This window comes from Heterodontus francisci, chromosome 10 (genome assembly GCF_036365525.1).
Source record: "Heterodontus francisci isolate sHetFra1 chromosome 10, sHetFra1.hap1, whole genome shotgun sequence".
NCBI lineage: Eukaryota > Metazoa > Chordata > Chondrichthyes > Heterodontiformes > Heterodontidae > Heterodontus > Heterodontus francisci.
The window spans coordinates 79,329,092-79,353,816 of NC_090380.1; the positions used below are offsets into that span (position 1 = coordinate 79,329,092).

Consider the following 24,725-nt stretch of genomic DNA (forward strand, 5'->3'; position numbering starts at 1 on the left):
TAAGGGGATGGGGATCCCGGCGCTGGGCAGTTAATTGCCCGTGTGCCATTGAATTGCATCAGGGGCGGGGTGTTCTCCAAAAAGCCATGGGGATCCCCTCACCTTTTTGGCCTGGTGCTGGGAGCCCTGCTGGCGTGACCAAATTCAGTCCGTCTGTGCAAAAAGCCCTTTATGAACAGGAAAGGCTTACATTTGATTAATGTGCAGCTAGTATGCAATGCCAGTCACCTCATTCTGTATGTGAATGCACACTACAAAGGAAACTGCTATGACACTCTCATCATGTGACAATCTACCATGCCCATGTTCATGACATAGTCAAATATGATGATGGTTGACTGGTGACCTGGGCTATGCCCTACAGTTGTAACTTACGCTACCAATAAGGTTTCCACAGACAAATGTAACGAGGCTCCTGCCACTACAAGACGTGTGCTAGGGAAAACTATAGACATTCTGAAGTCTCATTTTAAGTGCTCAGATAAATCTAGTGGAGCCCTGCAATACAGCTGAAGAGTCTCCAGAAGCATTGTAGCTTGCTGTAGTTACATAACATTCAATCAAGAAAGACTTGCTGCTTCAAGGAACATAAAGGGGATAATGATGAAGACAAAGCACAGAATAAGGAGTGCACAGGAAGGGGAGGACATGGCAAAGGATAGCCAACATTCAAAGAATGGAGGAATAATTTATAGCCCAAGATCTTCACATCCACCAGTTCTTTCCTCCCACACGCTTACAAAATCACTCCGTCAACGACTGACCAATCTCTTTCATATGACAGATGTTTACATTTTCCCTGACATCATTCAACTCTCAAAAGTTGCAAGCATACACAGAAACTAACTGAGGACTCAGTGATCAAGCTGTGTTTACAGAATAACATAACTCAAAGGTGCCAGAAAATCCATTCATTCTATTTACAGATACTTCTTAAAATGGTGTTTACCCTTTATGCCAGCTACTTACTTGCTCTGGCTCCTAGTGCATTACTTCTATGAGATGTTTCCTGCATGAGACATGTTTTAGTGGTGGGTGACTGGGAAGGTTTCCCTGGACCTTCAGAGGCTTGAGGTGATGCTTGTTTCAGGGAAGCAGCTGTTCAGGAGGGACAGGTTTCTGGTAATCATCGTCTTGCCGTGTTCAGGGGTGTTGGCACTGAGGCTCATTCACATATAGATATTGGAGGGGGGCCTTCATGATCATTTCACTCTCCACAGAGACAGCAGCAACATCTGTGACCACTCCTTGTTGTGCACTAGCGCAGGGGTAAAGCTCAGAGGGGCTATTTGTTTGGTGTCATTATAGACCGAATAGTCTCAGGCAGGTGTTGGGGGGTCTTGTGAAAGTGCCCTGTTCAAAACTTCTATTGTGTGGTAGAGGATCCGCAGCCAGTTAAAATGAGACATCATTTTTATAGCAGCAGGGGTACAACGGAGAGTGGCGGAAGGAGCAGCTGCCTCAGGAGGGAAGGGGTTGGCAGCAAGAAGGACTCCCAAATTCACATGCATTTATGGAGATATTACTGGCTGAAGTTAGGGCAAGAAGGGATCTTCTGTTAGATACTGAGGGCAGAAAACTCCTTAAGAGAGTGGTTCAGGCTTTTTGGAGGGAGTTTACAGAAGGAGTCGTGCAACTTCCACCACCACGAAGAGGGAAGGACCATGTATACTTTGCTTTCCTACTTAAGAGAATCGTGTGGTGCCTGAAACAAGATAGCAGACCAACTGAGATCTCTGATCTTTCTCTACACTTTCTCTACACTTCGATATCCTTTGGGAGTTTTTTTATTGGTTGTGGGATGTGGGCGTCGCTGGCTAGGCCACCATTTACTGCCCATCCCTAATTGCCCTTGACAAGGTGGTATAGGTATACCCACAGTGCTGTTAGGAAGGGTGTTCCAGGATTTTGACCCAGCAATAGTGAAGGAACGGCGATGTAGTTGCAAGTCAGGGTGGTGTGTGGCTTGGAGGGGAACTTGCAGATGGTGGTGTTCCCACGTATCTACTGCCCTTGTCCTTCTAGGTGGCAGAGGTCGCAGGTTTGGAAGGTGCTGTTGAAGGAGCCCTGGTGAATTGCTGCAGTGCATCTTGTATCTGGTGCACACTGCTACCACTGTGCGTCAGTGGTGGAGGGAGTGAATGTTGAAGGTGGTTGGTAGGGTGCCAATCAAGCAGACTGCTTTGCGACTGGATGGTGTGAAGCTTCTTGTGTGTTGTTGGAGCTGCACCCATCCAGGAAAGTGGACAGTATTCTATCACACTCTTGACTTGTGCCTTATAGATGGTGGACAGGCATTGGGGAGACAGGAGGTGAGTTACTTGCCGCAGAATTCCCAGCCTGTGACTTGCTCTTATAGTCACAGCATTTATGTGGCTGGTCCAGTTCAGTTTCTGGTCGATGGTAACCCCCAGGATGTTGATCGTGGGGATTCAGTGATAATGCCATTGAATGTCAGGGGAGATGGTTAGATTCTGTCTTGTTTGAGATGGTCATTGCTTGGCACTTGTGTGGCGCGAATGTTACTTGCCACTTATCAGCCCAAGCCTGGATGTTGACAAGGTCTTGCTGCATATGGATATGGGCTGCTTCAGTGTCTGGAGTTGTGAATGGTGCTGAACATTGTGCAAGCATAGTGAACATCCTGACTGCGTCCCTTATGATGGAGAGAATGTCATTGATGAAGCAGCTGAAGATGGTTGGGTCCAGGACACTACCCTGAAGAACTGTAGTGATGTCCTGGGACTGAGATGATTCACCTCCAACAATCACAACCATCTTCCTTTTGTGCTAGGTATGACTCCAACTAGTGGGGAGTTTCCCCCTTGATTCCCATTGGCTCCAGTTTTGCTAGGGCTCCTTGATGCCATACCTGGTCAAATGCTGCCTTGATGTCAAGGGCAGTCACTCTCATCTCACCTCTGGAGTTCAGCTCTTTTGTCCATGTTTGGACCAAATCTACAATGAGGTCAGGAGCTGAGTGGTCCTGGCGGAACCCAAACTGAGCATCAGTGAGGTTATTGCTGAGCAAGTGCTGCTTGATAGCACTGTTAATGACTCCCTTCCATCACCTTGCTGATGATCAAGAGTAGACTGAGGGGGTGGCTGGGTTGGATTTCTCCTGCTTTTTGTGCACAGGACATACCTGGGCAATTTTCCACATTGCCGGGTAGATTCCAATGTTGTAGCTGTACTGGAACAGCTTGGCTAGGGGGGCAGCAAGTTCTGGAGCACAGGTCTTCTGTACTATTGCCGGAATGTTGTCAGGGCCCATAGCCTTTGCAGTATCCAGTACCTTCAGTCATTTGTTGATATCACGCGGAGTGAATCAGATTGGCTGAAGACTGGCATCTGTGATGCTGGGGACTTCAGGAGGAGGCCAAGATGAATCATCCACTCGGCACTTCTGGCTGAAGGTGGTTGCAAATGCTTCAGCCTTGTCTTTTGCACTGATGTGTTGGGCTCCCCAATCGTTGACGATGAGGTTATTTGTGGAGCCTCCTCTTCCTGTCAGTTGTTTAATTGCCCACCACCGTTCATGATTGGATGTGGCAGGACTGCAGAGCTTAAATCTGATCTGTTGGTTGTGAGATTGCTTAGTCCTGTCTATTGCATTCTGGCTCCGCTGTTTGGCATGCATATAGTCCTGTGTTGTGGCTGCGCCAGGTTGACACCTCATTTTTAGGCATGCCCGGTGCTGCTCCTGGCATACCCTCCTGCACTTTTCATTGAATCAGGGTTGGTTTCCTGGCTTGATGGCTATGGTAGAGTGTGGGATATGCCAGGCCATGAGGTTACATATTGTAGTTGAATACAATTCTGCTGCTGATGGCCCACAGCACCTCATGGATGCCCAGTTTTGAGCTGCTAGATCTGTTAGAAATCTATCCCATTTTAGCATGATGGTAGTGCCATACAACACGATAGTGGGTACCCCCAATGTGAAGACGGAACTTTATCTCAACAAGAACTGTGTGGCTGTCACTCCTACCACTACTGTTTTGGACAGATGCATCTGCAAATGCTAAATTGGTGAGGTCAAGGTCAAGTATGTTTTTCCCTCTTGTTGGTTCCCTCAACACCTGCTGCAGACCCAGTCTAGCAGCTATGTCCTTTAGGACTCGGCCAGCTTGGTCAGTAGTGGTGCTACTGAGCCACTCTTGGTGATGGACATTTAAGTCCCCCACCCAGAGTACATTTTGTGCATTTGCTACCCTCAGTGCTTCTTCCAATTGGTGTTCAACATGGAGAAGCACTGATTGATCAGCTGAGGGTGGGAGGTGGGGGCGCGGTTGGTGGTAATCAGCAGGAGGTTTCTTTGTCCACGTTTGACCTGATGCCACGAGACTTCATGGAGTCCAGAGTCAATGTTGAGGACTCTCAGAGCAACTCCCTCCCGACTGTATACCACTGTGCCACCGCCACCTCTGGTGGGACAGGGCATACCCAGGGATGGTGATGGTGGTGACTAGGACATTGTCTGCAAGTTATGATTCTGTAAGTATGACTGTCAGGCTGTTGCTTGACTGGTCTGTGGGACAGCTCTCTCAATTTTGGCACAAGCCCCCAGATATTAGTAAGGAGGACTTTGCAGAGTCGACAGGGCTGGGTTTACTGTTTTCATTTCCAGTGCCTGGGTCGATGCTGGGTGGACCGTCCGGTTTCATTCATTTTCTTGGACTTTGTTGCAGTTTGATAAACTGAGTGGCTTGCCAGGTCATTTCAGAGGGCATTTAAGAGTGAACGGCATTGCTGTGGGTCTGGAGTCACCTGGAGGCCAGACAAGGTGAAGATGGCAGATTTCCTTCCCTAAAGGACATTGGTAAACCAGATTGTCAATTGTGAAAAAACAATGGTTTCATGGTCACCACTAGACAAGCTTTTAATTCCAGATTCCAGAGTTAATATTCCCACAAACATGGGTTGTCACCTCCTCCTATATACTTTGGATGACTTTTCTATGTGTTCTTGGGTGGCAAAAATATCAGTCCGAAGCGGGACTTTCACCCGCTTGAGAGAGGAGGTCCCGCCTCAGTGAGATGCCGGCGAATCAGCGGGCCAGCACCTCTTAGTCTCAAAAGCGCCGTGAGTGGTGGCCACTGCTGAGACTGCAGGCCAGCCGACCGAGGAGGACGCAATGGAACCGGGACAGAAGGTAAGTTCGGGTAGCCTCACCAGGGGAATCTGTTGTGCCCTGGTGAGGCTAGGGTGGTCGTTTGGGAGGAGGGGGGCGTCTTGGATCCCGGGGTTGGGTTGGGAGGCGGGGGCAGCCCTCAATCGGGCATCCTGTGCCCGATTGCCAGGCCCCCTCCCCACCCCGCGGGGTGCGGAAAGGCCGGCAGCTATAGCTGGGCGGCCTTTCACGTCCCCGGCACACCCATTTGCCACGGGTAAAATACCCATGGAGGCAGGCGAGGGCCCTTAAGTGGCTGTTAACTGGCCACTTAAGGGTCTTGATTGGCCGCTTCTCACCCCCCCCCCCCCCCCCCCCCCCCCGCCGGACCTCTGTAAACTTGGTCGGAGGCGGAATCGGGGCGGTTAGGCCTCAATTTTACGCCATCCCCACGCCACCATCCAACCCGCTGGGGCGGCGTAAAATTCCGGCCAATAGCTTCAACAGGACCAAATACAGGCATTTGGGAACCTTGGAGCTCATGGAACTGCATTTTTAGCCTGCTCTAATCACGCCTCCATAAAACATTCAACTTTTTAAGACCCAGCTGCAGATTTTTAAACTCTGCAGCACGTTGGATTCCCTATCCACAAGTGAGTATTAATAAAGACACTGCATTAGGGAGCTCATCCCCCCCCCCCCCCCCCCGTTAAACAAAGAAGTGAATATTGCACTCAGAAAATACTCTTCCCAATCTAATCATCTAGCTAAGAAATGACTACTGCAAGCATCTTTCTGCAGAAAACATGATTAATATACCTCTCACAATATGATACATCATAATGTCTCATCATACACAGATCAGAAAACACTATCATTCCTGTTTGGATGCCAGACATAGACAGGCTCTGAAAATGCCAGCAAAGCCGCAGATTGAAAATAATCTAGAAAACAATAAAACATATTGCGATCCCTTCAATTAAATTATGGATTTGTAAGTAAAAATATAATCAGATCACACACATCTAATTGTGACCCCTAACCCAGCTACAGAACCACTACATTAGGTTATAAAACAATGTCTTTACAGAAAATAAAGCCTGTGGTGAGATTGTTCCAATGTTGCTGTTTCCAGCTTTCTAGCATCCTGTTAAAAAAAAATCTAATAAACCAAAGTAACACAAAAAAGGAACCAGGAAACATAACCTTTATTTCTTGTCTGAGGTTCTCTGAGGAATTTCAGATCTCTGCTACTCCACTGGAATTAAACAATTCTGCCCCACGAGGAAGGGGAAAAAGGAAAGTTGTGTCACCTTTTGTACTCTTGCGGGAGACTGATAAATATGGGATGTCTTCTGTTCAGTTTCTTGATTAGAAATGGTGCAAAGAACCATATGTGTGATTGTGTATATATGAGTGTTTATAAGACATAAAAAGGTAAGAAAATCTATGTTAAATTTGGAATGGTCACCTGTTAACATTCCTCCTGCCTCTATGCACTCTAAGCTCGATTTATAATTTATTCTCACTCTGGGGCTGAATTTTATGCAGGCGGCAGGGGCCCTGAAGGAAAGCAAGGGGAACCCCAGCTCAGCCATTTGGGTGAACCTTGGTTGCGTGTTACAGCGTTCAGGCAGCTAACTGCCAGTGCCAGGGTCCCTGTTCCTTTAAGGCCAAGGATCCCGCCTCAAAGAACTGCTGGCCAATCAGAGCTGGCAGCTCAGCAGTCCCAACAACCTCACCAGGAGCAGTGGCTTCTGGTACTGGAGCCTTGGCCTTGCCTGCCTTAACAAAATTCAGGGAAGGCAACGGGCACTTAAACCCCACCTTCCCTCGCTATTGTATGGCCCTCTGCCCATCCCTAGACGACTGATATAATTTAGCCCCTTGTGTGCAATGCCACAGATCAATAACAAGGTAACAAATAAAATATAAGATTAGATTTTTTTTGTTTTATTTCCAAAATATACTTTATTCATAAACATCTGTAAAAATTATATTCCCAAACAGTTTAAAACAGCATCAAGTCAAAAAATACAAACAGTGCAAAGGTGATCAGTTACCTTTAATACAATCATGAGTTGCCTCACAACCCTTCCATTTCATTGTCATGCCATATACATTTTTACATTTACAGCACACAAAATTTCTCCGATACAGTTCGAGGGGTTTCCCATGGATCCAGCCCCTCAGTTTAGCTTGGTGGGGGGACCTTACACTGTGGTCTTTCCCCATTGAGCCTTTGCTGCGGCTGCCCCAAGCTTTAGTGCGTCCCTCAGCGCGTAGTCCTGGACCTTGGAATGTGCCAGTCTGCAACATTCGGTCGTGGACAACTCTTTGCGCTGGAAGACCAGCAAGTTTCGGGCAGACCAAAGGGCGTCTTTCACCGAATTGATAGTCCTCCAGCAGCAGTTGATGTTTGTCTTGGTGTGCGTCCCTGGGAACAGCCTGTAGAGCACAGACTCCTGTGTTACAGAGCTGCTTGGGATGAACCTCGACAAAAACAACTGCATCTCTTTCCACACCTGCTTTGCAAAGACACATTCCAGGAGGAGGTGGGCAACCGTCTCTTCCCCACCACAGCCACCGCGGGGGCATTGTGCAGAGGGGGCGAGACTTCGGGTGTGCATGAAGGATCTGACTGGGAGGGCCCTTCTCACCATCAGCCAAGCTACGTCTTGGTGCTTGTTTGAAAGTTCTGGTGATGAGGCATTCCGCCAAATGACTTTGACGGTCTGCTCGGGGAACCATCCGACAGGATCCACCGTCTCCTTTTCCCGTAGGGCCTCGAGGACATTACGTGCAGACCACTGCCTGATGGACCAGTGGTCAAAGGTGTTTTCCCGCAGAAACTGCTCCACGAAGGATAGGTGGTACGGCACAGCCCAACTGCATGGAGCGTTCCGCGGCAATGTGACCAGGCCCATCCTTCGCAACACCGGGGACAGATAGAACCTCAGCACGTAGTGACACTTGGAGTTTGCGTACTGGAGGTCTACACACAGCTTGATGCAGCCGCACACGAAGGTGGTCATCAGGATGAGGGCCACGTTGGGTACATTTTTCCCGCCCTTATCCAGAGATTTGAACATCGTGTCCCTCCGGACCCGGTCCATTTTAGATCCCCAGATGAAGCGGAAAATGGCTCGGGTGACCGCCACAGCGCAGGAGTGGGGTATGGGCCAGACCTGCGCCATGTACAGCAACAACGTGAGCGCCTCGCACCTGATGACCAGGTTCTTACCCACAATGGAGAGAGATCGCTGCCCCCACATGCTCAACTTTTGTTGTACCTTGGCTACTCGCTCCTCCCAGGTTTTGGTGCACGCCCCGGCCCTATAAGATTAGATAATCTAAAGAAATAGTTTTCAGTAACACTACCGTATTTAAGAAACAGTCCCAAAGAACACAAGACTTCTGAGGACACCACTTTACAGTGATACTGACATTGTGGCACAATGTGATGCCCCAGCAGTGGGTATTTCCAAGGTGCTATTGAAAAAGACTTAGGATTAGTCACTCTCCCATCTTTTTGGCTACAGATGGTGTGTGATGACTCAAGAAGAATAAAAATATTTTTAAAATGCTGATTAAGACCCTTTTCCCCACCAGCCTTATAAAATCAATATTGTAGCATGTGGCAAGAAGTTTTTGGCTGTGTAACTTTGAGAACCATTGGCAAAGCACAGTCCCTTGGTCCAGCAGGCATCAGGCTCTTTTACAGGGGGCTGGGGCGGGGTGGTCTACAACAGCCTGCATGGAAAAGCTCAACCTCCTGATGTACTGCTTCTCAGATTCAAGAAAGTGATCTGGATATGGTCTTCTAAGAGCAACTCACTCACCTACTATCTTCTAATAGGCCTGACTGCTGCTGGTGCTGTTTGCTACAGTTGCTCCTTTTCCTCCAACAGTTCCTCCATCCTAATGAAACTGACAATAATAGTACCCAATGATAAGTAGACAGAGCTTACTGAGGGTATGAGAGGCAAAAAAAATTTGAAAAATCAATCTGGAAGCTGGAACCTCTCCTGGTAATCCAAGCAGCACAATGATACATTGATCCTGTGAACCAATTGCATGATGTGAGTGCCACTTTAAAACCTCCTTCAGTGGTTCTAACAGACCAATCCCATTTTACTGGTGCATTGGGAGCTGCAATATCACATTAAAATGATGCTGGGATCCTAATTTTATCATAGGACCCCGATCTGTAGCTATTCATGAGGCCCATGCCTGTCTCTGGGCATCTTGGCTGCTTTAAAAACAACTATGATTAAAATGGCAGCCAGCAGGAATGCAGTGAGAATGGTTTAGTAAATGCTGTGCAACGATTTTAACCTGTCAAGCAGGCAGAGTTAAAATCAGCCAGAGAGCCTTAGGAAATCAAACAGATCTGAAAACAGGAAGCTGTGTGGGCAAGCTTTGGCCAGGTTCAGAAGTAGCATGTGTGACTAAAGTTAGGATTATTTTGTTCAAATAACACAACCCACTGGCATGTTCTCATTATTTTCTATTACAATATGAGAACAGTTGTACTGATTGGGTTCACTTATTCCAATCATAACTACTCTCTTTGTTCATATGCTGTTAAATGATTCATATCTGGCTTCTTCTTACCAAATATTTTCTTTGTTCATCTTTGAAGCAATAGCAAAAGCACGTGTAGAAAAGACACAAATATCCAGGTCGGATTTCAAGAACAGCCTCACATTGCACACCCAATGGTTGTTCATATCGTTAGATATTAGGTAGTACACGCATGCCACTAAATGTACAATATTCAAACCATTTATGCAAGTGACTAGCCCCATGGTGCCCATAAGATCCTAGGCAGGACCCTAAACTTATAACATTTACACATGCACCACTTATTAAAAGATAAATATTGTGAATACTGTCCTGAGCCTTTAATCTATCGCATTTTTTTTTGTCAGGAACCACAATAGCCTTAAAAAAAAATGATGGAAATTTTGATTTCTTCTGATGTCTAAAATTGAGTTGTTTGAGATTCTACTGTGAGGGTATAATAAATATAGGACAACTCACCAGCCATGGTGCATTACAAATCAATAAGTCCCAATGGTACATCTGAGTTATATATGGATTAATAAATTGCTGGGACTATGTTACAATATTGTAACACAATCAAGAGTTCTAATAACCTCATAAATCATGAGGAAAGCTTACTGTGCTCACACTGGCTCTAAGGCAATCCAGAAGCCTAATGACCTCTGTGATGCACCATCATTTATCCATTATTAAAATGAATTCATGTTTAGAAAGACAGAACATGCATGTATCCATGTGTAGGAATAGTACACCTACTTACCACAGAAAGGCGAGTTACTTGATGTCATCAGGTAAACTTTAACTTCCTTTGGTTGCACATCTGTGCTCAAGCCTGCGCGCTCCAAAAGTCCTATAATGTTGGGAAAACATTTTAATATTACATCTTACACAAATTTTCTATAGGAGTTACATAATATTTACTGATGTCAAATAGGTCAGAAGTGGGTAGGTTCTGACCTTGTGCGATAGGGGAAAACAGACAATGGGGAAATGGAAGCTGTTCTACATCTTTTTATTTTCATTAATGTCAATGGAAACAAAAAAAACAGTAGAGATATAAAATGAGTTACTGATTTGCATTTGTCCATTTTAAACTATCGCACAGGTCTCAGCCCTATCTATTACAGTAAGGGCTTTATTTAATTATCTCCATTGTCATCAAGTTTAAAACCTTAGAAATGTAATACTATTGCCATAATTTTTCTTGTTTATGGGATGTGGGCATCGCTGTCTAGGCCAGCATTTATTGCCCGTCCCTAATCGCCCTTGAGAAGGTGGTGGTGAGCTGCCTTCTCGAACCACTGCAGTCCATGTTGGATAGGTACACCCACAGTGCTGTTAGGAAGGGAGTTCCAGGATTTTGATCCAGCAACAGTGAAGGAACGGCAATATAGTTCTAAGTCAGGATGGTGTGTGGCTTGGAGGGGAACTTGTAGGTGGTGGTGTTCCCATGCATCTGCTGCCCTTGTCCTTCTAGGTGGTAGAGCTGGCGGGTTTGGAAGGTGCTCTCGAAGGATCCTTGGTGCGTTGCAGCAGTGTATCTTGTAAATGGTACACACCGCTGCTACTGTGGTGGGAGAAGTGAATGTTTGTGGATGGGGTGTCAATCAAGCGGGCTGCTTTGCCCTGGATGGTGTCAACCTTGAGTATTGTTGGAGCTGCACCTATCCAGGCAAGTGGAGAGTATTCCGTCACATTCCTGACTTGTGCCTTGTAGATGTGGACAGGCTTTGGGGGAGACAGGAGGTGAGTTACTCACCACAGGATTCCTAGCCTCTGACCCGCTCGTGTTGTCACAGTATTTATATGGCTACTGCAGTTCAGTTTCTGGTCAGTGGTAACTCCCAGGATGTTGATAGTGGGAGATTCAGCGATTGCAATGCCGTTGAATGTCGAGGGGAATGCCAATGTTACTGAAAGTTACTGAGTGGTAATTACTTAGTTAAAAATGTTACTGCTCCTGGTTGCCATGTTTCAAAACACCTGGAATCATGCATCATGAAGGGCAAGAATCCAGCTCTTGAAAAGGGAATGTTTTGAGAAAAAAAATCAATGAGTTGATCTAGGTTTCCAGTTTCTAGTTGGAACATCAGATGGGCATGGTGATTCCTGTTTCACAGCTGAATTTGCATAAAATCTTGACAGGAAAATGTAATATAATTTATACAATACAACTTAAAAACTATCAATACAATAAGTGATAGTTTAAGTGGAAGGAAGAGCTATTGCAGAGTTATTTTTATAGTTAACTGTGTGTTTATAAATAGCTTGTAATTCTTTTGCATTGAGGGGTAGTAATTTTGTGAGTGGGCATTTAATTGAGTGGATGTTAACTCCTGGGAGTAAATGGCGTATATATTTTTTGACCATTTGCTGCTGCTTTACAAATACTTAATGTAATTGGCCAGATGCATTGTTCTATATTTATTTTACCCCCTAGGTGGAATCTCAAATTTTGGCTTTTTTAACGTAGATGTTAGTTTGTTTGTGGTAAGTAAATTCACACTTCTGCTGAAAAAGCACAAAGAAGGATTTAGTTTGAAAATGTAAATATATGGGATCTGCAGATGGTCAGTATGTTTAAAGCATGATCCAATATTTCTAATGCATGTTACTGCAAGAGCCAGTCTTAAAAGCAGCAGGAGACAACAGCTGAGCAGTTCAAGAAATAGGAGGTGTTATCCATACAATCAAGCACCTCAACAGGGATTCAGTTTCAGATCTGTCAGCTGCAACCCATACAGCAATATCTGGATGGCACTCTCAGACGAAGCAAAAGTGACTACTCCACTAAACTGTTAACACCATCTGGCACTTCGAGCCAACAACGAGAGACATCAATCAGTTCAGTCAGTATGTAGGTTACTGCTCATTACTGAAGAAACAGGTGCTCCCATTATAAAGTTGCATATATCAAGTCAAACAGTGGCTTGCAGCAACACTTGGAGGAGAAACTGATTTTACCTGTTGTATAGTATCCTCAGAACACAAGGCACCAATGATTCTATTTGCATCACTATCTGTGCACCTGAAGAGAGAACCCTCTCCTTTTATCAACAGGCAGGGCTATTGCTTTCTGAACATTCAGATGGTATGAAACTATTAATGATACCAGATAACCTGTAAAAAAAAAATAAGTACTTAACTTTTGTTGTTCCCCATCTTGTTGCCTGTCCCGTCTCAAATCCTCAATCTAAGCAGGGCTTGAGGCATATTTGGCCTGAGCGTTGCAGCAGTTTGGCATATGCCAAGCATAGTGAGAGAAAAATGAGGCAGGAGGTACCCTAGAGTCTATCTTGCCTCATTTACATTGGATCTCCATGCTGGTCCTGTCAGAAACAGGGAAGTGCCTTATTGGTCAATTCAAATCGAGTGTCCTATGATGTCAATAGGACTCCCATGCAACTTTCGGGTCCCAATAAATGAAGCATAAGCCATGCCCACACCATCTATTGGTACTTGGATAGAGCAGCCTAACTAATGGATCTTAAATGGAACCCCTGCAGGCTGCTCAGAAACAGGTTAGTTAAATATTTTAAGTGTTTTTTGTGTTAGAAGGAGCATTATTATTAGTAAACATGCTAATAAAATATATCAGTACTACTACAGTACCTATGCGTGGACAGCGCTGCAGTGAGTGTTTATAGCAGTCGATGCATTGCCCATTGGTGAACTGCTCATAACTCTGACAAGGGAAAGCAACCAATGGACAATGATTCTTGATGGAACTGATATACAGATAAACTGCTCTCATGTGATCACAGATTAAATACCAATACACTGAAAAAAAAGAGACGTATTTGTTAGCAGTGAGAGTATTCTGTTGTATTGCCAGTATATTAAAGCTTAAACAACTTGATAAATTCATCACACTCTTTTACTTACAATTACTGTGCATTGTATATTTCTTCTAGAAAAAGCCACAAATTTGCCAAAAAAACACAGGAGAACATTTGATCTGGTGAAACCTTTTTTGAACAATTAAACTGAATAAAATATGATTTTTAGTATTCTATTTAGAATTTTGCCTAAGATAGTGGGCTACATAAAACTCAGAAAATTCTCTGAGCCAGGGCAGCACTAGAAATGCTTCAATTGGTCTTGGCACTCTTGGGCTAGAGAGAACAAATAAGACAGGGTTATTACTCCTCATCACCATCTAAATGGGAAATGTTCGTGAATGAACATGCGAGAAGAGAATTAAACACAGCTATATTGACCTCCACTAATCAAATAGTCTGCCTACACTCGATATCCAGGGTCACATACAAAGAATGAATACTTGGTTGAGGTTTTGGACAGCTGCCGGTACCATGGGAACTGCACTCCAAAAGGAGAGGAGGGTGGATAATTAGAAAAATTCTGTTAATATATTTCTTTATCCCATAATGGCTTTTTAATTACAATTAAGTCATCAAAATATTATAAGACTATCAATAGATATTGGCTAGTTTCAATTGGTCAACAAGATCTCCAACAAGATTTGAGAAAATGTTGATATTGTATCATTCCAGTATTAGTCAAAGTCTATACATCCTGTAAACACTATATAGCATAAGTACAATCCTGTCTGCTATAGGACTCCATATTTCAAATAATAGTTTCAACCAGCCCATTAGCTAGTTGCACTAAAAAATGTAAAATGAACAAAAAGGCAATAGAAAATAGAGGGTTGGACACAATGAAGGATACAGAAGAAAAATAGAAAGATAATAAAAATAGTTAGAAAATAATGTAATGAAAAAAAAACTATAGAAAAGAACAAATAGAACATGAGATTAATAAAATTAAAGCCTGAGGGAAAAATGGATGTCTGTGATTATATATAAATGAATATAAAATGTTTAGATTGTATGATACATGTGTACTTAAATAGGATTGTATAATTTACACTTGTAATATCACAGTTACATCTCAGCCGTAGTGTTCCAAGTTGTGAAACGCTGTTTGTAGTAAACCCTGCAGCAAGATTCAGTGGTCAAAACTAGCACTGCATGGATGTTACAGCAAAAAAAAGTCCAAAAAAGACCAATTGGTTATACTAAGAAATAAATCAAACTTGTCTGGCTCTGTTGATGTAAACTTTGCCCTCTTTAACTAAAGTGAAAACAAAATATATCCAAACTAATAAATTGTACCAGAACAGTGGAAAGATATTCACCTAAAAATTACTGTTGAAAATATTAATGCAGGAATGCTTAACACATTTATATGCCATTAATTTCCCCATAATTATAGCACGCAGAGGAATGTTTGCCAAATGTGCTTGGTGGTTGTTTTGTTACTCTTTCTTTTGGGCCTCCTTATCTCGAGAGACAATGGATACGCGCCTGGAGGTGGTCAGTGGTTTGTGAAGCAGCGCCTGGAGTGGCTATAAAGGCCAATTCTGGAGTGACAGGCTCTTCCACAGGTGCTGCAGAGAAATTTGTTTGTTGGGGCTGTTGCACAGTTGGCTCTCCCCTTGCGCCTCTGTCTTTTTTCCTGCCAACTACTAAGTCTCTTCGACTCGCCACAATTTAGCCCTGTCTTTATGGCTGCCCGCCAGCTCTGGCGAATGCTGGCAACTGACTCCCACGACTTGTGATCAATGTTGTTTTGTTAATATTGCTAAATATATAGAAACCTCTTTTTAATGCATTATTTGTCTCTTATCCTCAATGTTATTAATAATAAATTAAGTTCCCGGACCTTTTTTTATGTAGTGTAGGCAAATGTTTACACCATACTAAAACATTTGGTATATATTTAACATACACACAGATATCAGTTTTTGTTATATACAGGGACAATGGAATTTTATGCCAAAGCTGCCAATTGGTTTAGGAAGTATAATGCAGATTGTAATATCAAATTAATATTCTGGAGTTTTGCTTTATTTGCCTCTGGGTAGGAGCAAGGAGAACTTTTCCTGAGGAAATAACAGGTGGGTAGACGCATGACAACTTTTTGGACTAAATGGTTCTTTCCTACATTTTCTTATATTCCAGTCAATATGAAGTAGAAGAATGCCCTGGGTAAGCTTTAGTGAAGTCTTGTATAATTGCTGTAAAATTCAGCAATATGCAATGTAATCAAGCGTTTCTGAATCTATACCATCCTTCAGAAACATAGCTTCCTCTTAGCCTCAAGTAACTGAACCAATCATGTCAGTAAGACTAAACCATACATGTTTAGGAATGCAAGTTCAGCATACTAAAATGTTACCTGAGGATAAAGAGCGCCGTTTACAACCAGGTTGGTCTTTTCCATCGTTCAGGTAGAAATCTATATGCCCAACTGGCTGAGAAATTCCAAAGTCTGTAAGTTACCAAAATCATACATGAACATTTGGATTAGCTGGTGGCTAGATTAGAGAGAAATAGACACACGGCCTTGTACTGGCTATCAGCTACTGGTTAATAACAATGGTTTCAAGGGTTAACAATTGATACTTTGCAGTTACCTGACCCCTATACAGTGTTAATTTTCCATGTTGTATTCCATAAGTATTTATTTCAAAGTCTAGAGATGGAGATTGCTGTTTGATAGCTATTTTAAGACATTCCTGCCATTATTATGGAATTACAGGTCTACAAATACAGTGATGGGAAAATGTTCCATAGCAATTTGCAGCTTTCCATGATCTCATAATCTGCAGAACATTGTTTGGATCAACCAGGAATGGGTGGCCTCCATTTCCCTCTCGGCCACTCTTGTTACCACTGTTTTGAGATTTCTTGGTGATAGGTGCTGGCAGGCCCAGGATAGTGTTGATAATGGTCTGGATGTGCAGAAAGGAAGTGACAGGACCATGTAGAACAATGTAGCTTTTGTTCTCTCCAATCTTGCCCATTATTCACTTACCTGAATGGAATGAAAATTGAACGGGTTCTGTAATGGATGAGCAATACGTTCCACCAGATATACATTCCATATATGAGGTAAAGACAAAAATGTACCCAATTTCCACTTTTACCGAAGCTACTGCAGTCTTTGCTATTACTTGTTCTGCAACCCAAAGTCTCTCCTGATCGGAAAAATGCTAACTATGATTTTCAAGACTGTACAGAAGAGAGGAGGACAATACTTTTCACACTTACGATCAGAATCACTGTGAATGGCTTCAACAAACTTTGCATCACCAGGATCAAGGCGCTCATCGACACTTGCCTTTGAAAACTTGGGCCCAGCGGGATCTAAACCTAAGAAACAGAGATATAAGGATACTAATGAGATATTTTAAAAAGCTGGAATTATTGTTGTTTTTCCCAATCCATGTGGAAAGGACAAGTATTTTAATTATATATTACATAAAACATACAGCACAGAAATAGGCCATTCAGCCCAACAGGTCCATATCAGTGTTTATGCTTCATTCTTGCCTACTCCCATCCCTCTCCTTCTCATTCCATCAACATATCCTTCTATTCTTTTCTTACTTTCCCTTAAATGCACTATGCTAATCACCTCAACTACTCATTGTGGTAATGAATTCCACATTCTAAACATTCTGGGGTAAAAAAGTTTCTTCTGAATTCCCGATTCGATTTACTTTTGACTTTCTTATATTTATAACCCGTAGCTTTGGTCTCTGCCACAAGTGGAAACATATTCTCTATCAGGTGTCCAATAAGCCATCTCCATTCTAGAGAAAAGAGCCTCAGCCTGTTCAGTCTTTCCAAGTAGATATAACCTCTCAGTTCTGGTATCATTCTTGTAAAAAAAAAAATCCACTTTCTCTAATGTCTCTATATCTTTTTATAATATGCTGACCAGAACTGAGCACCGTCATGGTGACCAGAATAAATAAATAACTGAGGGTATATTTTGAACTGATTAATATTGTTTCTGCTAAAACATAAACTGGATGCCAAAAATGAAATTTTTGAAGTAAAAGTTCATTTTAATCCACTAAAACTGTGTTCTATAATGCCGAGCCATTAGCTAAAAGGTAACTAACTATGGTTTTCATGGATTTTTTTCATCACTAAACAGGACTGTGTATTGTTCCAAGATATAAAATACCTGTTATCTCCTATCATTTAAATTGCAGTACTCCATGCCTCGCAACTTTTTATAGTACCAGTTTAAGCCAAGCTTTGTTTACCCTAAAAGTGAACAGCCCAGATGTGTTTAGTGGCCTAGAAATTGGGCTACGTAGCAACCATTGTTTAGGCCCTGTGGAGTCTACTAAGGCCCCAATATGGCAGGCAGGAAGTGCGCCGCCCACCAGGTTGGGTAAGGATAAACAAGAGGCATCCTTTATCCAGACCTGAAGCAGGCATTAGGCCCTTTACATATGGAAACATAATGCAAGCTTGAGGCTCCCTCTCCACATCTGCTTTGCTCTCAGGCAGCCAGCACCATCATGGGCTGCATGTGGGGAAATCTGCCCTTGGGATTGCCTACCAACCAAGAAGATAATTGACGCCAAAATGTGGACCTGACTGGAGCAGGATTTCCCCTTCTGACCCCACATTACAGGAAGCAATTGCTGTCAGCCACTCCAACACCCCCACCCTGTCCGCACCCCTCCTGAATCCCATTACCACTGCTCCTGACTACTCCTCCACTGTTGTTCCTGAGTCTGGTGATCCCTGAAACCGACCCTCACGATCCCCAACAACTACCTGCTTGATCCCTGGCACTGAGCCTTGCAATTCTTGGCTTGAACTCCTGTGATCTCCAGGACCTACATCTGTGATTTCCCCAATCCCCAAATCCTTAATCGCATGTTACCTCACCCTCCGATTCTTCAATCTGTGATCCCTGGCCTCACATTCCCTTGGCCCTCCCCAATCCTCGACCCAACCTAATCGATGGACCATTTATCTACTGATCTCAGGGCCACGGCTCTTTGCTAGTGTTGCAGTTATGTACTGGCTCCTTTATAATGAGGTCCGAGCCTCAACATCTGGGAGCCTCAGACCTCACCATTCTAGCATCCTGCACCCCCACAATCTCTCAAATAGATAAGCCTGAAATTCTTGGCCATTATCTAGTCAGTTATCTCATTGCTATTTGCTATGTCCAAATTGGCCGCAACTGCCTACATTTCAACAGTGTCTACAGTTCAAAACTAATTTATTGGATGTGAAGCACTTTAGTATGTCCTGAAGGTGTGAAAGGCCCAAAAGCCCATGCTTTTCCTTTCCATTTTTTTATGTACCTGTAATTTAAACAAAATGTAATTTGAATTAGCAGCATATTCCTTCATAAGTGAGCCCTTTTCAACGAATAATGGGTAAAACTGATCTTACAAGTACAAATTTACCTGTGATTTGTCCTAGCGTTCCATTGAACATGCGACCCACAAATCCAGCCACATGTGCCCCTAGACTGATTCCGATCAAATGGAAAGAATTTTCTGTGCTTCCATGCGACTGAAAATATAGATATGGTTAATTTATATTTAATCATTTTAATGACAGTATTGAAAATCAATTCATTCTCAATGAAATTTTTGAAGATCCTTTATAAGCTTGCTGTATGCTGACAATAGCTTAGAAAACATCAGGGCATGTTCACACAGGAGAAAATAATGTTGAGGAGTAGTAGTGGAGTTAGCAGAGATGACCAAAAATGTGGTTGAATAGATAAGTTGTGAGGTAGAGAGGCACTTAAAGGCATAGTTCCAGACAGTCAGGCTGAGGGCTCTGCTACTGATAATGGAATAGAAAGAAGAAAAGATATGTAGTCAGCCTGAATTAGAGAACTAAAAGGCATGGAATGGGACATAACATTGGAGGAGGCTGCAGAGGTGAGGCAGGGCTAGACTATGGGAGGGGTAGGATTTTGAATCGAATGCCTTGGGGAACAGGGAAGTTGGAATTTTGTTTCCTTGGAAATTCAGCCGCCAAAGTCGACATTACCCATGTTGAGTCTTGAGGTACCTAAAACATAATGTACAGAAGTGAAGGTAAGTTAGAGATGGAAGTTTGCATAGGATTTGATGTGTGACCTATAGGTAACTAGAGAGGAAAGGTAGCGAGCAAATAACAATATATTTTAATCAGGACTTAGAATAAAATTTCATACCTTTTTTTTTATTTCGATGCGAAATCAATGCATGAACACCTTTGTGTTGACTTCAAATACGAAATTGCTGCTGTCTGGGCCAATACATATCTCCAAATATATCCGAGATCAAAGTTATAATCCTTTGTATGGTGTATTGCTGTAGATTATTTTTGTCTTAAAATAAATAGGTAATGTAATTCTGAAGTCATCTGGCAGGAACACTGCATGTGGGTGAGGATAAGTTGGCATGTGGGGGAAGTGGGGGGGGGCATTCATTCCACATTCTCGACGTGTTCCTGTCCTCACCATTTTTACTAACCTCACTTGAGGCACAGGAAGGTCGTCTGCCCCAGAGGAGTGGGGGCCTAATTTAAATGGTGGTGCCAAGTCCCGATGTAATTGGAACGCACACACCTGCAAATCCACACTCTACCAATCTCTGGTGCAGTACTTTGGTTTTAGCATGGGATTCAGTAGTTGATTTTTTTTTAAATGATAGCATAGTTGCTTAGCTTGGAGGCTACATTTTCAGTTAGCATATTTATTCAGATACTTACAATAAAGTTTGCTATAAGGGTAGAAACTTTCAATCCTATCTGAGCAGAATTCTGTGCTGCATTGAAATGCAAAACTGTTGAACCAATAATCCAATCGACCATAACAACATTCACATCCATTGCACTAATCAATTCTTTTGTTAGGGTATGAACCCAGGAAGGTTTGCTGCCCGTGATCCTCAAAAGAAAAATAATGACAAAATGAGAAAATAATCAAATATCAATGTAAAAATGTTCAAGCACATTAGAAAAATAAACTGAAATTGTGTGAAGCAACACTGAATGCCTCTCTCCTATTTTAATTAAGATGTTAAACTGTTTGAAATAAAGAGGATAACAATTTTGTGGACCGAGGCATTCCAGGTAAGTGCGTTAAATGTCTATTCTTCGCTATTCCATTGTGCAATTTTGGAGCGACTGAGTATTTTCAAGGTAAGTTTTTCTTTTCCCCTTTTGTAGATGAGTTTACACTCTCTATCTAACAATGGGCCATAATGTGTTGTCAAAATAACAATGAGGCTAATGGTTCTCCCTATTATTTATGCTCCCTCTCCAAGATGTTGCAATGTTGTGTATAAAGCAATGTTCACATTTTGCACCAGAATTGGGGTTGGACAGTCTGAGCCCAGATGGAATACACCAAGATGTAGAACTGGTGTTGGGCGAGTTCAGATATTTCAAGCCTGTATTGTCAAAGCAAGGAGAAAATGTGGGGTGGGGAGAGGGGCCGTTAGTTTGATGGTCAAAGAATGTTGTTGCTCTGTGCTGCTTGTGGTAAGATAATGAAGTCAAAACTAACCCCCAGCATTCTGACAGCTGAATAGAGGAAGCAAAGAAAGGTGAGGACCCAACTCCCAGAGTGAGAGTCGGCGCCTGTGTATGACCCAACTCCCAGAGTGAGAGTCGGCGCCTGTGTACTGACACACATCCCAGAATCAGTGCCCGTGCACTTTCACATATTTTGAGTGAGTGAGAATTAGTGCATGTGTAATGACCTATTTCCCCGTGTTCTGACCCATCTCCCCGTGTGAGCCTGAATCTACCTGGTATCACTGGGAAATTCAGTACTAGTTTCAGGCAGTCAAACAAACGCACAATGCATAATATGACAAGATGGAAATCCCTGTAAGAGGCAGCTTCATCTAGCTTCCAGCCTTAACAAAGCAATGTGCTTTGGCAGATTCCAGTTTTAGTTTCCTATGCCCTCCAGAGTCTGGGCGTATGCGCAGGCCCAACCAATCGGGTGCACACGCGCAGGACTGTTTAAAAATCCTCAGTTTTCAGAGTCCTCTCGAGATCACGAATGAGGCTGAATTTGACTGAGAAACTGCATCGCTTGGAATCAATTTACAAGTTGGCATGTCTGAGTCTTTCCCATGTCACCTCCTTGCTCAACTAAGAAATGGAGTGATTCAGCAGATGATAGCAAGTTTTCCTTTAGCTGAAGCTGAACACTTCATTTCTATATTCAACAGCAAGGCATAGAAATATCTAGCAGAGTTCACACGAATATAAACCCTGGAATTCAAATCATATCTTGATCATTAAAACACCAAAACTGCTTCAAGTAACAGAGAACGAACAGAATCCAACAGATTTCATCGTGAGATTTTTTTACATTCACCTGAGAGAACAGATGGGGTTTCAGTTTAATGTCTCATCCGAAAGACAGCACTGTAACAGTGCAGCATTCCTTTGGTACTACCCTAGGTCGTTGGACTGAGACTTGAGCCCACAACCTTCTGACTTAGAGGCGAGAGCACTACCACTGAGCCAAGGCTGACATTTACTGAGCAGATGCCAAGCACACCCACCCAAAGCTGGTGGGGACCTTCGATGAATGTCGAGTATCATTGACATCATCGAGATTTGACTACAATTTTCACTGGTGACTTGAGTGTAGAAGCCACTGCAGTTTTCTCACCAGGGGAAATCAACAGGAAGAAGAGCCAGAGCCAGAAGTGGCCCAAACACATTTGTTTTCTTTTATTTTCCTTGCGAGGCCAGGAGAAGCAGGAGTGCTCCTCAGCTCCACAAAGAAAGCTTAGGCCATTCCTGCCATGAACTTCCCTACCCACCGCCTCCCCCCCCCTTTCTGAATGCAAGTGCCCCATGTGTGGGTGGGCGACCTCTGGACTGTAGAATTTTCCATCTCTTCCCACTGATTTCCCGCCAAAAATGTGACTTATATGAGGCACAGGAGGCTACAATAGGCTGAACAACTCACCACCTTACCCACCCACCTACAATTAAAATCAGGACTGAATATTTTATTGAGAACATAAAGTGCTGGAAATACTCAGCAGGTCTGACAGCATCTGTGGAGAGAGAAACAGAGTTAATGTTTCAGGTTTGTGACCCTTCTTCACAAGTTCCGGCACTTTCTGTTCTCATTTCTGAGTGCCAGCACCTGCAATATTTTACTCTTATCTTAATATTTTATAATAATTTTGTACCATTGTCGCACAAATATGGCTCTTTGAGCTTGCTTGTGGGTGTGTTTTACTAGAATGCACCAAAAAATGCAAAATTGTCTCTGTTTACCTGTATCCATGCAATATTAATTTTGTGGGCAGACTCCCATTAAAGTTTGAATTCTGAATGTCATTGTTGTCATTGATAATCTGGGCACAATCTGGGTTCCTACGGGTGAGCAGCATAAACTGGATGTCGAGTTTCATTTGTACAATGTTCCTCCAGGAAGACGTTTGAAAATCAGTACAGTTCTGTGAGACATTCCCATTAACTGTAACGTAAACAGAATTTTTCCTTATTTTTTTTTTTACCTTTTTTAGGAGGCCTTTTAGTACTCATTAGAATGTATCTCTCTGGTCTGGGTGTGTGTGCAAATAGCTAAATGGGATATGTTTTAGGAAGTAAGATTGATGTAAATTAAAAGAAAAATTCTATTACAATTTTTGGTAATTATGATTTCAAGAATTATAAATGTTCTAAACTTTTTTTTACTCCATTTTTACTTCATTAGTGCAACAGTCAAAGCAAAGTTGAAAAATTGGCTGTATGACACTGTCAAGTTAGTAATGAGGTTAGCCTATCAGTAAGCACTGCTAAAACCTGGCATTAACTCAGCTTGTTTTCCCATGCTCATTCATGTTGAGATGCCCTCCTTCAGATGGGAATGTGGGTTATAAAGGACTACTTCACCACCCCACTGGGTAGCAAAAAATGCACTTAGAATGTGAACAGATGGTATGTAGATTGCCCTGAAAAACACATCACAAACTGCCTAGCAGACCTAAGTGATTATTTTTTAAAAATCCTTCTTAGGAATTAGGTGCCACTGGCAAGTAATTTATTGTCTGTCCCCAGTTGTCCTAAAAAAAAAAATATTGGTCAGGTTTGCTAAGCCACTTCAGAGGGCAGTTTACAATCGGCCACATTGGTGTTGGACTGGAGTTGCTTTTGGTCAGACCAAGTAAAGACGACAGATTTCCTTCCTTAAAGGACATAAATGAACCAACTCTTTCAACAAGAGTCTATCATTCTCTGAAATAATTCTTTGTTTGAACGCAGGGCTATGGAGATCTGGGTCCACTGTCTGTGTAGCTGATGGAGGAGGCTCTGTTGTCTTCTGCTGAAGGGCCTCCTTTTCTTCTTTCTCCTACTCTTCCTGTTCCTGTTTTACAGTGCACAGTGATTCTACCGCAGTGTTCCTTTCATACTATCTACATCCCCCAAGTGAATGTCATTGGGCTGCTGAGATGCTTCTTGCAGATTTGATGGTGGGCCAATTTCTCACAGAAAATAGGCTAGTTGATATGCATGCAATGTACACATTAAACACTCAATCACAGCTACATGACTGTACCTTAACTTAATGTATCAATAATTAAATTACAAAACAATAAATTACCTGCTGTGAAACACACCAGAATGATCAGTGATCCCAGTAGTAAAATTCTGTTCCTGCGGGCAGCCATTGTCTAGACAGATGCTATCCCTTTCATCTTCCACAACAGTGTGTTCATATCTCCACAAGCAAGCACACATTTCACCACAAATACTCGTTTAGCAATCAGTAACTCTTGTTAATAATTTACAACCCTATCCTTATTTTCAATAACACTTTACGTCAGGGAATTGTTACCCTTAACCCAACAGTTCAGCTTTCAGGTTCAACATTCTGTTGTGCTATAGAGCATTTTCCAAAAAAATTTTAGCTGCAGCCCCGCTGGTTTAATCAGAATTTCTAAAATAATTATGATGCCTCTAGATCTTTAAATATGAAATAATCCTTACAAAGAAAAATCATTTAAATGGCCATCAGATAAGAGTCACAATGTAGGATCTTCCCAAGGTTAGTTTTCTTGGGTAAAGCTTACACTTAATATTCCCAATACATAATTGTAACACTTCTGCTTTGCCCTGTACTCACTTCTAGTTTGTTTTTAACAGCAGAAATTGCATTGAAAATAAACTTTTTTTTTAAACAAAGGATCGTCTCTAAATCAAGGCAAGCATATAGC

The 24,725-nt window shown here is 42.7% G+C and overlaps 1 protein-coding gene across 2 annotated transcripts in view; it reads right to left on the minus strand.

Moving 5' to 3' along the window:
- pla1a (phospholipase A1 member A) overlaps positions 1-24,247 on the minus strand; it is a 35,350-nt gene extending 11,103 nt beyond the window's left edge. For both annotated transcript variants that reach the window (XM_068040843.1, XM_068040844.1), the window contains exons 1-8: positions 24,113-24,247; positions 22,783-22,984; positions 20,239-20,416; positions 18,936-19,044; positions 16,762-16,863; positions 15,887-15,979; positions 13,295-13,462; positions 10,443-10,532 (exon numbers count right to left, since the gene is read on the minus strand). In XM_068040843.1, coding sequence (XP_067896944.1) covers positions 10,443-10,532; positions 13,295-13,462; positions 15,887-15,979; positions 16,762-16,863; positions 18,936-19,044; positions 20,239-20,416; positions 22,783-22,984; positions 24,113-24,179 — 1,009 coding nt within the window. In that variant the 5' untranslated portion in view covers positions 24,180-24,247. The remainder of the gene's footprint in view (positions 1-10,442; positions 10,533-13,294; positions 13,463-15,886; positions 15,980-16,761; positions 16,864-18,935; positions 19,045-20,238; positions 20,417-22,782; positions 22,985-24,112) is intronic.
- Positions 24,248-24,725: the final 478 nt, after the last annotated feature.